Here is a 15,223-nt window from a genome sequence, read left to right on the forward strand (position 1 = left end):
CCCAAGACAAAAATGTGCTTTGTGAGGCCACTCTGAGCTTGACCAACAAAAGTTAAACATACACATGAACGCTGGCACAACACGGTTGGTATATATAAATATATATCAGAGAATCATGGAAATTATCAATTCCCTGATTTATTGCTTGCAACAGTTCGAACTATGCAAAAGTAAAGCGAATTTATTTCATTATGGTTTACAAAAAGCATACATTAAGGAGATGTTATATTACTATGACCATTTTAAACTACACTACAAACTTTTTCAATACAAGTATCCGGCTTGTGCTGAAAATTTGCTTTAGTATGTTCTGAGAAAGACTAAGACAACCACCATAAAACTAAAGGCTGGGTTCTCTCACAGTGCCACAGAGCTGGAAGCGGGTTCTGGTTTTCTGCTGGGGCTCAGACACTGGGTGGCACTCCAAGTCCCAGAACTGTGCATAATCTCCTCGGTCCCTGGGCAGGAAAGTCATAGGCAACTGAGAGGATAAGAAAAACATTGGAGGAAAAGTATTTGTATTGTTGGTTTTTCTTACGCACTCACATGTTCTTCAACATCATAATGGTTTCAAAATTTTAAAAAAATAGTTCCAACAAATTTTCTAGGAATAGGATAATATTTTCGGCTCAAGTACATACAGAACCCTTTTTTTGGTAATTCTTACGACATCTTGTACGACTAAAGATGTACCTTCGTTACAGAAGCACAGGTTGGTTTGTACAGGTCAGTCTCCTGTCTGGGTGTGCTTCCTCTACACTCCTGCTGAACTGCGCTAACTTTATACTTTATAAATAAACACCAACCCTAATTACAAGTTATCAGGACCTGAACAGGACTGAAGTTAGACGACCCTGCATCATAGTGCATCTTTAGTGACAGAACATAATCGATAAATGTTTTCCGCTACGTTCATTGTTTTAGCAATGTCCTGCCGCTGCAAAATTAAAACCACTGCTTCTTCAGGACCAGGACAGATGCACATTAAAGGTCCGGTAGTCCTGTATGTGTCAGTCTCTGATGGAGTCGATTTCCTCCTCACTCCCCTGCTGACCTGAGCCCACTTTACAATTTAACAATAAACACCATCACTGATCAGAAGTTATGTAGGACATGTAGGGCTGCTCGATTATGAAAAAAACAAAAATCATAATCATGATTTTTATGGACAATATCGAAATCACGATTATTATGGACAATATCAAAATCACGATTATTCAAACGATTATTAATGTGCCCTTATTCTGAAGTCTATGCTTTATTCTTTAAATGACTGGATCGGAAGAACCAGTCACTTCCGGTTCCGGTATATCGAAATCTCCCCATCTGCCCCTCTACTACAACCACACAGACAGAGAGAGAAAGAGAGGGTTGGGGGATGGCTATGAGGACCATCATCATTTACTCCCAAACCCGACATTGAACGGGTGACATACAACAAAAAGTGGAGAATCGCGGGTCCGGTGTGAACAGCCAGGCGGCTGCGCGCTGGAGAATGGACGCAGCAAGGTTTTTTTCAGTTTTTCGACATGTTAGAAATATCATTCCCATGCCTACTTGCTAGTGGAGAATCCTCTTGATAATATCTTGCTAGTTTCTCACATGGACTCACATTATCTTGACTTTTAAATTGGGGGCCGGCAGGTGAATCTATGGAGAACTCTGGTAAATTTAAGTGAAGGTCTGAAAGCAGCTCTCGTAAAATCATGCCCTGTTCTTTTACACTGACTTTCTCTAAAAATGTGTGAATGCCTACCTGCATTTTCTCATTGGCTCCCAGAATTCCTGAGACCCTGGAGCATGTGAAAGCAGTGTAGGTAGCCCGGTAGACATCACCAGTGTTGTCAACACCCTGGGGAAAGAAACGGGTTGACATAAGTCACTATTATCACCCAATGGTCAGTAATAAGACACAACTACATGATCAATTAAACGAAATCAGGAGTGTAAACCTACAGTGGTAAATAACATTACCAAAGTCATTCATGAGACAAAAGAAAAGTAAAAAAAACAAAACTAAATAAATGAAAGTAGAAATAGTAAAAGGGAGGGAGACTAAAGGGAGGAAACATAAGCAGTAATAACTAAAAGAGTTGGCAGACGAAAAGGATAATGAAGAAAAGAGCACCTTGACATATGGTGGGGCAAATGATGATAGGTACCACCTCACTTCTACTTGCCCATTCTGCACCTCCAGCTTGGCCTCTGAAGTACAGCAGCAACGCAAGAGTTTGAATAAGCACACTGTTTATTGACTACAGACAAAGGCTGCATGATATTAGCAAAACATGTGATATGCGATAACAATATTGAATATTGCGATTACGATATGACTTAAGCTAAATAAACAAATGCTTAAGTATATGGTGTTATAGTATTTCTGCTTTGGTTACCGCTGCTAACAGACTACATACAGTGAGTAGCCTATTCAGAAACAACAAAAATTAAATGAATTATTTTCATTTAAACAACATGGTTTTATTGAGAAAATTTCACATGGCTAAGGACGCAGCGAACAGCTGAGACACAGCGTCACCAAATCAGGGGTAGACACCCAATCGAGCCAAGCTGTGCTTGCCCTGCCATCTCGTCTGGCTCTCCATACATTGTCTAACTTGACAAATTATGTTGTTTCTACACAGGTCTGATGACACTGTTTTGTGTGTTGGTGTGTGCTTCGATGTGTGTGTGGAAGAGAGCGAGCAGGATGGACCAATGAATACACATGTTCAAGCAGTCTTTTGCGATACATATATCACCCATGTTGATGTTGCATGACAGTCAATTTTCAATATGTCATGCAGCCCTACCACCATCTACAATCCCTTAGAGTTTTTTTTTTCATCAAAACACTTGTAGATTATCATTCTAAAGTTACTCAAACGTGACTGCTAATATACATAAAAAAAAAAGAAGGTCGTGGTGGGACATGTGACAGTTCTTGACCAATGGCTATTGAGTTGTGTGGGATGACAGGCTCTCATTGACTGGTTTGTTGGCGGGTCAGGGGTGAATCAGGAAGTGGAGGGAGAAGACGAGTATTAATGTTAGGAGTGTAGAGACGACTCACGGACATCTGAATGATGTTATGAAAATAGCCACTGCCCAGAACTGATAGCCAGGCTGGTGCCATATAGGCATATGGGTGTGTGGAAATATGGGTTGGGGTTGACTGGTGATGACTGGCAAAGTTAATGTCTCGCGTGCGCGTTAGACTCCTTGGTCTGTGTTTCTAGACGGCCGCCACGCCCGAGCGACGCAACGCAGTTGAGGCGTACTGAGAACAGTCCGACCCGGTTGTCAGTCGTGACCCCGACCAGGGCGGGGCGGCGGTTGCCAACGTCCAAAGTAAAAATTGGGGGGTACATAGCTGGAGATTGAATGTCTGAAGGGACTGTGAAACGTTTGGGAACCAAAGTTCTAAATAGTCATCTCCCTACCTGATGTTTCCCCAGTGGGAGTGGTGGCAAAGATGATACTCTTGTTGCTGATCGCAACCTGAGCTTGTGGGGTCTCCAGGGCCAGTGAGGGCTCAGTGATGAGTCTAGCCACAGGAACAATAGGGGTGGCAGCATGAGGGGGCAGCGCTGACAGTGTCCTATCTGATGGGGCTGCGGACACATCCAGAGCCAGGTCCTGACGAATCTGGACCTTAATAAACTAAAACAGAGGTAACAATGTTCACATTAAGCTCATATTGAGTTCCCACAATTGAAGAAAGCATTTGCTCACAAAGTTGGGAGTGCATTCTTAATATTTAGTACCTTCTGTCGACCATCACACTGGACATAGACCTGTCCACTCCATGGAAGCAGGGCAGATTTAGTTGTAAGTGAGGGGTTAGGGCTGATCCAAATCTGCAGATGGCACCTTGGTTAACAAGTAAAATGGAAAAAGTCACATATAGTCACAGAGATTATCATTTAAACCTCTTCCCAAAAGTTTTCATCCAATAAAGATATGAAGAAAGCTGCCACAAACAATCAAATCAGATTTAACCGCTCAAAATATTTAGTTGGTCAATATTCAGCAAGACAAAATATTCTTTTGTCTAGCTGATAACTGATGTTGCATGCATAAGGGAGAAGCACTACATCAATGACCTTCCAAGATTAATCCCTTATTTTCAGTGCTGGGAAGGATAGACTATCCTGTTTACACAACTTCGTAATTACCCAGTAATGCACAAGTAATGTCTACATTATTTTACTTCTGTTGAACATTTACTCAAAGCCGTCTCTATTCAGTTGGATGGAATGTCAAAAAGGTCAATAATGTGGCTTTGTTATTAAAAACCAAAGTGTCAAGTGGAACAAAAACCGACATGACATTATCTAAACACAGTAGTAGTATTAGTTTATGTAGCATGTATTTTAGAATTGACATTTCAATAAGTTTGTTATAAGTATATATTACAATTATTTAAGCCAATAAGGCTACCAAATTTTTTTTAGCATGTTTCATGATTCAAGCATTTATTTAAGATTACATAGCTTTTACTGAGCTACAGAGTGTATTTTTTTCTTACTGAGGCTCGATCACTCCATGTTGAGGTGTGATGGTGAGACAGTGAGCAGGCCAGGACAAATCAAAGCTTAGCTCTCTGGAAGTGTTGTTACAGATCTGAATCTGACTGGTGGTGGCCGCTACACCTGAAAATGAAAATGAAAAACATTAGATTCCATTGCAGCACCACTTAAATATGGTGTATTGCAGAAATGTAATGTAGAAATCTATTATGATGATAAGTTCACACAATTTTGATGAAATTTCGATTCTACTCACTGATGGCAGGAGTTGTTAGAACAAGCTGTTCTGGATGGATGGTCCAGGAATCAGACTTCCTGCGTAATAGATTGGAAGCCTGAGGGAGATAGAAAACATCTTCTACAGTCTTTCTCATCCTGTTGAAGAAGCTCTAATATAATAGCCACTCAAATAAACATGATTTAATTTAATTGAAGAGGATATCTGTACCTTTAAGGAGGTTTCTGTCACTCTCAGTGATGGACTCTGGGGACCTTTGACTGGCAGCACATCTAAAGACACACCACCATTTACCAAACCGCTGAAAAACATATAAAAGCAAATGATGCAATGTGTTATATTACATGAGCGGACATTGATGTGGAGTCAGAATAAGATGCTTTCTTCTCTTTTCAGTGGTTTTGTATAAATAGATACAATATCGGTTGATAATGGAACTGTTCTCAAACCCAGTATTGGCCGGGCTTTAGACAGGTCTAATAACTAGGTTTATTACTGAAACCATACACTTCAAGTAGCTCTTAAATATCAAAATGATGAATGCCAAAATGAAAGATGGTAAAATGCTGATAACAACAAAAACAACTGGACTCAGCTAAATCCAGTTGACCTGGGGTTTTTTTTGGTACTTGGACAGACAAAATCAATCTGTATTTGTATTCCTGTTTTTGTGTTGATAGGTGAAAGTGAAGGCTGGTATTAAGATGAACCAGGTCCTAGCATATGTACGTGGGTAATACTTTGGACAGTACCAGTCTGTTTCTGAATATTGCCTAGCAGAGGGCAGCTGCAGCTCAGTATGGTCTCTGTCCTCACACGCAGTGTTCTTTCTACTTCCCAGCAACGACACAACCACCTTACTCATGTTGCCATAGAAGATGTGGGCCTCATTTGGCCGCTGGGGCAGGTCACAGGCTACAGGAAAAGTGAAATCATTAGTCAGACTTTAAACGTTAAGGCATAAATTCCAAAATGACAAAATTGGCTTTTCGAATAATTTATCAAATATAACATCTTACTCTCTGTGACATTTTCTTCCCCCAGGAACTTTTCATTGAAGTTGATGTTTTTCAGAAGACTATTCTCGGACAGAGCTTGCTGTGCAGCCTCTGGTTTGCTCTGAAGTAATCTGAAAGAGCAAAATAGTACAGTTTGGTCATTCAATAAATTTACACAGTGCATCTATGTGCAGCATTTTCTCTACGAGAAGGGGACATTTTGGGGTTCAGTATCTTGCCTAAGAAACTTCAGAGAGAAGCATATGTGAGTGAAGACAGAAGTGCAATAGATGCCGCATGAAGCGAAACACATCAACAAGATGTGTGGTTGCTATGTAGATTTCCTATTATTGAAAGGAAGAGTAATACAAACGATTTAAAGAAAGAATGTACACTATGTGTATATTCAAACGACTTGGAGTGATAGTTCACACATTAGCTCCTCACCACTATGCCGATGGAGGGGTGTATGTGTGAAGTGTTGGAGTCCACAAAACAATTTAGGAGAAAAAAAGGTTTTTGCCTCAATACTGCTTATGTGCTGTCATCTAAGGTCTAGAAGCCCTCACATTCAAATTCGACTCAAACAGCATAATTTACACCGTGTTTTTAGCCTATGTCCTCTGATATCTTCCTCAGAGCTGCGTTTATATCCGCAACACACAAACAATGCAAACAAGCTGTCACCCAAGGCGTTCTCTAGCATCCCTACTTCCAGTAGTAGATATTTATGCTAAAAACATGGTGTAAATTATGCTGTTTCAAGTCGAATTTGAATGTCGGGGCTTCCGGACAGATGGATGACACCACCCGAGCATGGAGGCATTTTATGTATTTTGTCTGTTTTATTCGATTTGAAAAATGTATCACCAGTTACTTCAATTGTATTTGATTTGGCTACAACAGTTTGTAAATGTCAGAACCGAGTACAAACTGCTTCAGTGGGTTTTTTTCTTATGAATGATTGGTGAATGAGGCCCATTGTCACTACAAAAGAAAATAAATTTATGAATTTTATTAAGTTTGACTAATAATAGTCGCACCTCCTGTATTGCTGCCTGGAGACCTCATCTCCACAGAACAAACAGACAGTAGCCAGCATGGCAGTGACTGACTGACACAGGCCATGTTCTCTTTGGGTTGACTTCATGAGCACAGTTATCACCTGAAAACACAAAAAACACAAATGGTGAAAAATGTATTTTCTTTAAGGGTTAATGTACAAGAGGAAATTATGTTAGCTGAATACAATCTTCTACCTCTTGTGTCCTTTCCTTAAGCACAAATTGTGATGGGGCAAGGCTGATGACAGAGGGCTCCAAAACTGATCGTGTCTGCATATCTGTAAAGGCCACTGCCTTAATGAAAGCTGCCCTGGAGCCTGTGTTCCTCACGCACAAACACACTTTGCTGACGCGACCAATTGCAATGTTTGTTAGTGTCGCCACATAGCTGTCGGCCTGTTTCCTCTGGTCCTCCAGGATGATGTTGTTGGTCCCGCCATAGCCTGACAGTGGAATCTTAAGATGACAACAAAAAATGACAACTATGCCACAAAACAGTGAAGGAACTGAAGCAGGAAAGAGTGACAATGTAACAAGAAAATAATACTGGGAAATAAAAGAGCAGCGAAAAACGAATGGCCACATCCTCACCGTAAATTTGACCCCTGGCTGTGAAGGCTGGACTCCAGACTGTTTGATCTCTAGCTTGGACAACATTGAGGCCACCCTGGTGGGAGCAAAGAGCAGGTGGACAGCCACGTCCTCTCTGGGACGGATGGACAGCTCCCCATGTCGGGTTAGACGCTCTTCTGGACTGAACATACTCTGGAGCTGTGTGAAAATTAAGTTTGTATACTTTACATTAGAACTGGCAAGGTGATTCATTTAAAATTCGGAGAGCCTCAGTTTTGTGGACTTAAACACTTCACCCATCCCTCCATCAGTATAGTGGTATGTTGATAATGAGTGAATTTTCATTTTTGGGTAAACTATCCCTTTAACTAATGATCTGTAATACTTGCTTTCCTCTTCCTTATACTCCCTTAGATACCAACTCCACTATCCTTGTTCATTGAGACAAGAGAGTTCTAGCTTGTCAGGCCAGGATTTTAAATACGATTTGGAATGGTATAGTGTTGCTTCATAATGCTGGTTTTTAACCATCGCCACAGTCTCATAATGTGTACGCCTCTGTCCAGTCTTGAAGAGTCCGTATTTTAGTTTTAGTTGATGAGAAAATTTTGCTAGGATGTGTAAACAAGTGTAATGTGAGAATATTCTGAACAATACGAAACACAGATGCGGCATTCAGTCTGCAAGTACTCAAATATTAGAGTCTACCTGAAAACAGTCCTGATCTTGACCACGAATGAGCAACCGTAGCTGCTGTGTGACGTTTGTAGAGTTGTTCCTTAGAACCAGCTTCTGTTGGCTGATAAACAATGGCTGCTATTGGTTATGTGATTACAAAGAGTAAGAGTTCAGTTGTAAATATGAAGTATCTCTGACAAACTTTGCATAAAAATTTGTGTAGAAGAATGTAGCGACCAATGATTCAAGGTGATTGCTAAAATATGCATATTATTTAAGTTACTACTGAGGAATAACATCCTCTGTAGACAGCGTCTGTCCCTTCCCATGAATAACATTAGGGCTGCTCGATTAATTGAAATTTAATCGTGATTACGATTATGGGGTCAAACTACCATAATCGAGTTGAAACGATTATTTGGCATTTTTGTTTCGAAAGAGATGCGCATACTCAATTCAGTCCTTCCCCCAAAGCATTCGGCGGCCCAGCTGACTGGCTCTCACTCTCAAGCAGCTTTAAAGTGAAAAGAGGCGAGTTGTGTGTGTGGTGACCACCGGTGAAAAAAAAACAGCCTGAGTGGAAAAGCCGGGAGGGCAGCAGCAGACCATGGAGTGGCCGTGCCGTGCACCGCTATTCTCAAGCGCGCTCCCGCCTGGCTGTTCAGACCGGACTCGCATTTCTCTGCGGCAGTCAGTCGGTCAGAGAGTGTTAGGGTTGCCATCATTAAGGGTTAGAATAACTGGGCACAATATCCTGGTTTCACGGAGGAATAAGACACGCAGCCGTCATCGGTGTTTACCGGAACCGGAAGATATACAAAAATTAAAGCATAGACTTCAGAATAAGGGCAGGTATTAATAATCGTTTAAATAATCATGATTTTGATATTGTCCAAAATAATCGTGATCATTTTTTCCATAATAGAACAGCCCTAAATAACATTATACAAACCTCAATAGAATAAGGTAGACCATAGCGACTCCAATTGTTTGATTATTTTCAGATGAATGACTGATATCTAGAATGACTAGAGTAATCTTTTGTAACCAAGTTATATATATAATGTAAATTGATGAAAGCTGAAAACTTGCTTACACAGCTCGTCCCAGAGAGACGCCTCCCCAAGCTATGAACTGTTTATTAGAGAGAATTGGTGGAATGTCTTTGGTCAGACCAGAGCCAAAGGCAGAAGAAGAGTGAACAGCAGGTTTCCCACAGTCCTCTGGTACAACTTCTCCTTTCAGGGTAACCTCATACTGAGGGCCTGATGGCAACACCAATATGGTGAGGAGGCTGTAACATAACAACAAAGGTTATTGTACTGGGTGAAATGCATGTCCACTGACCATGATATTTTGGCATATATGACACAATATAACTAATAATTTTGTTCAGGCATGTACTGCGACAACCTGGTTATGGTGTAAACCCCACATTGACATGCTGCTCAATTTTCTAACCCCATTGCTAGCTACTTATTTGAACAAGGGCAAGCATTCTTTTTTAATTTAATAAGTGGTTTGAGATTATTATTATTTATTTTATTTTGGTTTATACTGGTGTTGCAGTGACAGGGCATAGTGTACAATTTGAATGAAATATGTCTAGATCCATTATGAAGTCTACTGTTAAACAATAGTGATGTTAACTTGTCAAGCCTTCATTCTTAATTTTGCTACTACTTTCAGTGTTAGAATTTGGATTAATGTTATGTATTATATAAAAGACACAATATTAAACATAATACATGTTTCCTATGATCCCTCAGCACTGCTGTTACAGCAATACTTCACTATCTGAAGTCTAGAAATCTTACAACGTATAGACGGTCAAACCATCAGGTTCCTCCTGACTAAATAAAGTTGTCTTATCCTGGTCATCGGATTCTTTAAAAACAGCTATTATATGGAGGAAACTGTTTATTTTTTTCACAGGAATAATTTTTTCCCCAGAATATAAACTAAAATGCAATAAATGTATGCCAACCTTTCTCTGGTTTTCCTGTTTTTCTGTGCTTTGAAGGAAACTGTGACCTCCTGCTCATCTCCTACTCTCAGGAAGAGTTCATCAGGTGTCACAGAGAAACTGCCCTCAGCATCACTACTCTGTACACAGAAGAATGAAAGAGAAATAAAAGTTAGTAAATAGAATTGAGAAGAAGACGGCAGAACATAGGATAAACCAGAAAGGAATAGAAGGTTGAATAATAAGACATGGCCTCGAGACAAAGAGGCCACAGTGAATCCTGCAGAGGGTCTCCTGATATGTGCTGCCATTGGCTCCTCCAGAGTTTCTGCAGAAGTTCTAGGAGGCCAGGTGGAGGAAGTCCACAGAATCTCCTGAGGGCTATCACTCACCTTTTGTTCACACATACTATTCTGTTTCTATGGAGAAACTCCAGGGGAACTTTGGAGTTCAGTGCATGTCTGAAAGCAGCTTAGGAGTAAAAGGCAGATTAAATAGATGAAAAGAGAAAGGAATGGGGAAATAGTAGGTGAGAGGAGATGAGAGCAAAGCGGAGGATGAGTTGGTGAAAGAACACCAAAAACATGGAAAGCACAAGAAAAACAGAAGCAAAAATATTTATGAATTCCCATTACATGTGCGATAGTCTGAGCAAATAATGCATGGTACTAACCCAAAACCCTAGTCTAATAAGAAAAGTAAAGGTCAGACTTACCTCGAGTTTCAGCTGCACATCAATATTTCCAGCATTCTTTAATGGCAGCATCTGTTTACTAGATATACCCAGCGGAGCAGACAGGCGGAGATTCTAGACAAAAAAAAAGCACAGCTCACTGACAACTCTGATGTTAACAGTCAATAAGTTATAGAGCATAGACAGCCGAACAAGAAAAAAATAATACAAAAAAAAAAAATACACGTTTTCGAAATCGATACACTAGTAGACAATTTCTGTCTCATTTAGCTGGATTGCTGTTTGCTCCGCGTGTTTTCAATTGCTAGACACTATGTGTAAAGGCTGTCTATCCGCAGTGCGGAGGTTGCGTGCAGAGCACAGAAAGCGGAGCGCGCGCCGCAAGCAGGGGTGCGCTCATAGTAGCACAAGCGGAGTGTGGCGCAGTAAGGCCAGCGCATGCTTCTGCAACTGCGTCTGTGGCCTTTCACACAGCTGTGTCGAAGGACTCGTTGTCATTCATGCTTCTCAAAGGGTTGCACGTGTTACAAAGCAATTCACCGTCAGGATACTAGGTGGAATAACGTTTTTTGTTGAAGACGGCCTTAGAGACGCCTTCTTGGTTTGTGGCAGTTGTCGTAGACTGTTTATTTACATCGCCACTGCGGCTCCTCATAGCCTTTTTCTGGCGGACAAATCTGCCAGTCAGTGACGGGTTATACAAGTGGACATACTTTCGGATCTGTTCTGTAAAACGCTCTTCTATTTGATCCACTTGCACTGCTGGGGCTGCACGATCAGCGTGAGTGCAGCGTTATCTGTGGATACTTCACTAATATGTATATACGGGTAGATAAGGATGTATATTGTTAATAGGGAGGTGTGTAGTCTGCACGCACGTATCTTTTCTTCTATAGAACCACACATATTACCACCCATATCCTGCCCTGCCGTTCATAGGCATATGTTGTACTGTGCTGTTGCCAAATTAAAGAACATTAACAGAGAGAAGTCATCTGAGCCGTGTTTTAGCAGACACCTGGAGCGGAGCTGTAAATCAGAACCGGCAAAAAAGAATACGTTCCTCATATACAGTCCTTACATCAATACTCACCAACACACTGGGTGTTCTCTGATAAGTTCTCACGAGAGCTGCAAATTTTGTGATGGTTCCATGCTGATTTATTTCCATACGAAATGTTGGGGGGGGGAACTGATTACCGTACTACTTACTTTGCAGGACATTTCCTCAAGCACATTTACTGAAGAGGAAGTTATCGCGAAGTCGTTTCCTAATCCAATTCAATTTTAAGACCTAGCTAAATCAAATTTAAGACTTTTTAAGACTTTTTAAGGCCTAAAAAAAAGATGTTTTGTGCTTTCCTTTTTTGTAACAGGTACAAATTGCAGTTAAATGTCTACAGAGTTTTTTTTGTCGTTCTATAATTTAATAAATGCAACAAACCATAGTTTTTATATATATTGTATAAATATATATATATAACTTTATAACCTGTGTTATCAAATATGTTTTGCGGCTTCAGACAGATTTAATTTGGGGGAAGAAGGGGCAAAATGGCTTTTTCGATAGTAAAGGTTGCCTACCCCTGCCTTAAGGAGACGTGCAAAAAAAGTTGCAGAAGCATGCGCCGGCCTTAAGTCACCATTGACTTCAATTGTATTGGATTCTCCTGCAACAAAGTTTACTCCTGAAGTGTTCTGTGGACACAAACACTTCTCCCACCTCTCTATCGGAATAGTGGTGAGTAAATAACGAGTGAATTTTTAATTTTCAGTGAACTATCCCTTTAAATGTCAGTCTAAAATAAAAGTAATTAAACAGCTTGACTACCTGTAGGTCTTTAGGAGCATGGACTCTTGCAGTACCAAACCTGGCACTGAGGGGAATACTCCTGATAACATGACTTGGACCAGGAGAGTCCAATTCAATGTCCACCCGAGCAAGGTACTCAACAGGCGGACCAAGCTCTCCTGGCAAGCACAGAGAGATTAAGTTAGCAGAAAATAACTCTTTTTATTTCATCTGAAAAAATACAAGATCAAATAATTCAAAGATTATTATAGGTTCAGTGACCTACTGAATATTTGATAGATCTTAAAATGCCACTGAGGTAATCAGTCATGGTTAATCACCTGAAAATGTGTACTTCTGAGGGGCTTTGAAATGTACCCAGACCATGAAGCCTACTGTATTCTGGGGGGACAGAAGGACAAGTAATATTTATCATGAGTGTTTTCAACAGTTATCGCACCAGTTTAAATACATAAAATAATGTTTTGTGTATTTTCAATTACATCCTGGTGCATAATTACCATTCAATAAAAACCTACCTTAAAAAAAAAAATGAATTAATAGGTGTAGCAAGAAAGTGTAAATGACTGAGATTATGTTTCAATGATTGAGTTATCTAACCTCTCCGTAGTTGGCAGGCATCACATGATTAATCACAGAGGGAGAGGACACTGGGGTGATGTGTCCAGCCTGTTGCGTTTCTTCGGTAGTCATGATAACTGGCTGCTTGGAAAAGGTAAAGCATCGGCTTGCTGTAGTGTTCTAGGAGAGAGATGTAAAATGTGAAACAATGATTACATTTGTTTTATATTGCTGTTATTTAGCTGCATAGCAAAGCAAAGCCAGAATGATTTTATACAAAGTACATTATTATCCTTCCTACCACACAAATTTTTATTTAGAGCAGATACATTAAGATCACATTTATACTAGATATGGAACTTAATGCACAAGTAACTTTCAAATAGCTACTTAAAATGTTCATTATGAGAAGAAACCACAGCAAAATATCTTGTTTGTTCTTCTCTTAATCTCCATATTATCAAAACAGTGATGCACTCAGATTTAGCGTTTGCTCTGTCATTAGCGTAGAGGTTGTTTAACTCAGCAGACACTTCTTTAAATTATACATTTGTTATAGCCTTCACAGTAAAATCCATGGAGCTGCCACTGGAGGTCACTGCATTTCAGTTGTTGATCAGTGTGTGTATTGGTATATGGTCTAAAAATGTGGGGAAAAATGCTGTGGACTCACTGCACTGATTACAAGACGTATGGGCACTGTGGCATGAGTCTTGTTGACAAGTTTCAGAGGAAGAGATTTGGCACTGCCTCCCGGAAGGTCTCCAAAATCCAAATAGCAAAATTTACTTTCTTCAACCTGAGAATCAAAACAAATTAAAGTATCCTTCTTTGAGACACCCAATGCAACATATTTACTTCAATCCATAGCTCATTCAAGCGATTTCTTATCTGCAAATATATCACCATCTCTTTGTGTGAATATTAACCTTTGAGTAATGTACTTCCTTTTATGATGGTTATTTTTGGTTAAGCATGTGATCCTTACCTCTACTGCAGGATTCTCCGCTATGGCAATCAAAACCACCCTTTTAGCAAAGCTATTAGCCCTGGCAGCCACCTCTATCTCAGCAGACGCAGGCCAGGAGCAAACAGTGAGGACACACTCGTAAACACCAGCCTGTGGAGCTATGAACAACACTTTCTGCTCCTCTGTGGTCTTTGGCCCAATGATAGTCTTGTTCTTGACTATGAGCCACTGATAAGGCAAGCTATCCACCTGTAGGAGGTAACATTGAAGATAGAATTTAATTGAACTGCATTTTCACATACTCATCTAAGTCATGTCAGCTAGTTAAAAGGCCAAATATTGTACACCTTTCAGGGTATTCATTTTAGGTTTTGGTAACCCTAAGATGATATATAAGTGGTTTAAAGTCGAAAAAACTGCTGCAATGTGTATTTCCTTGTCCTCTATTCTGCCTCTCTCTGGAGCTGCAGACACAACAGGCAGTGTTCGCCTGCCTATTGAGCCCCTCCTCTGATTGGGTGACTGCACATTGAGTGACACGCGACCAGCACTATTACCAGTCTCATTCTGGCGCATTAGACTATCTCTAATGTAAACAGCTGAAAGTCACATTATGTTTGGATATCGCTATAGAAGACCAGCCACATATTTACAGTGGATAGGATGTTTCTGAATGGTAAGTAACACCGTCCTCATGTTTGTTCAATTTTTAGAAAGTCAGTCGGCCAATGTAGGAGTATCGTACCGAGTTACAGTACGGAGTTTCAATATGGAGTAACGTCTGCAGTGTTTCTTCAGTGTTGTTTGTTGTTGTTAGCTTATGGTAGCTAACAAGCTGCTAGCTCAGCAACATGTCTGCTTGGTGTTGCGTTCGCAGTGGAGGTGATGGGGAGTGGGGTCGGTGGGATCGGGGACTGGTATTGGCTGGGTGGGGCTGAGAGACGAGTGTGAATCCATATGACATCATACGGGGAGGAATTACGATAACAATACGTTTCAATAACATATTTCTTGGAATGGACTGAGTGAAAAATATTGCAGAGTGACTGTCTTCATAGTTTGAGTGTACCTACTGCCCCCCTTCAAGTAATTACAGATAGTAAAAGCCCAGATAAATTTATTTTACACAATACAGATAT

General features: G+C 40.4%; 1 protein-coding gene across 3 annotated transcripts in view; it reads right to left on the minus strand.

Moving 5' to 3' along the window:
• Positions 1-15,223, minus strand: part of cep192 (centrosomal protein 192) — a 48,988-nt gene that overhangs the window by 9,471 nt on the left and 24,294 nt on the right. For 2 of the 3 annotated variants that reach the window (XM_062398557.1, XM_062398556.1), the window contains exons 26-47: positions 14,103-14,333; positions 13,788-13,913; positions 13,154-13,294; positions 12,874-12,934; positions 12,572-12,711; positions 10,762-10,854; positions 10,068-10,186; positions 9,177-9,374; positions 8,111-8,201; positions 7,421-7,600; positions 7,025-7,285; positions 6,809-6,930; positions 5,787-5,896; positions 5,520-5,682; positions 4,978-5,068; positions 4,786-4,864; positions 4,529-4,652; positions 3,765-3,870; positions 3,441-3,660; positions 2,129-2,205; positions 1,757-1,852; positions 362-481 (exon numbers count right to left, since the gene is read on the minus strand). In XM_062398557.1, coding sequence (XP_062254541.1) covers positions 362-481; positions 1,757-1,852; positions 2,129-2,205; positions 3,441-3,660; positions 3,765-3,870; positions 4,529-4,652; positions 4,786-4,864; positions 4,978-5,068; positions 5,520-5,682; positions 5,787-5,896; positions 6,809-6,930; positions 7,025-7,285; positions 7,421-7,600; positions 8,111-8,201; positions 9,177-9,374; positions 10,068-10,186; positions 10,762-10,854; positions 12,572-12,711; positions 12,874-12,934; positions 13,154-13,294; positions 13,788-13,913; positions 14,103-14,333 — 2,949 coding nt within the window. Of the gene's footprint in view, positions 1-361; positions 482-1,756; positions 1,853-2,128; positions 2,206-3,440; positions 3,661-3,764; positions 3,871-4,528; positions 4,653-4,785; positions 4,865-4,977; positions 5,069-5,519; positions 5,683-5,786; positions 5,897-6,808; positions 6,931-7,024; positions 7,286-7,420; positions 7,601-8,110; positions 8,202-9,176; positions 9,375-10,067; positions 10,187-10,761; positions 10,855-12,571; positions 12,712-12,873; positions 12,935-13,153; positions 13,295-13,787; positions 13,914-14,102; positions 14,334-15,223 lie in introns of those variants that run through there. The other variant, XR_009923780.1, reaches the window with a different exon arrangement.

Source organism: Platichthys flesus, chromosome 11, assembly GCF_949316205.1.
Source record: "Platichthys flesus chromosome 11, fPlaFle2.1, whole genome shotgun sequence".
NCBI lineage: Eukaryota > Metazoa > Chordata > Actinopteri > Pleuronectiformes > Pleuronectidae > Platichthys > Platichthys flesus.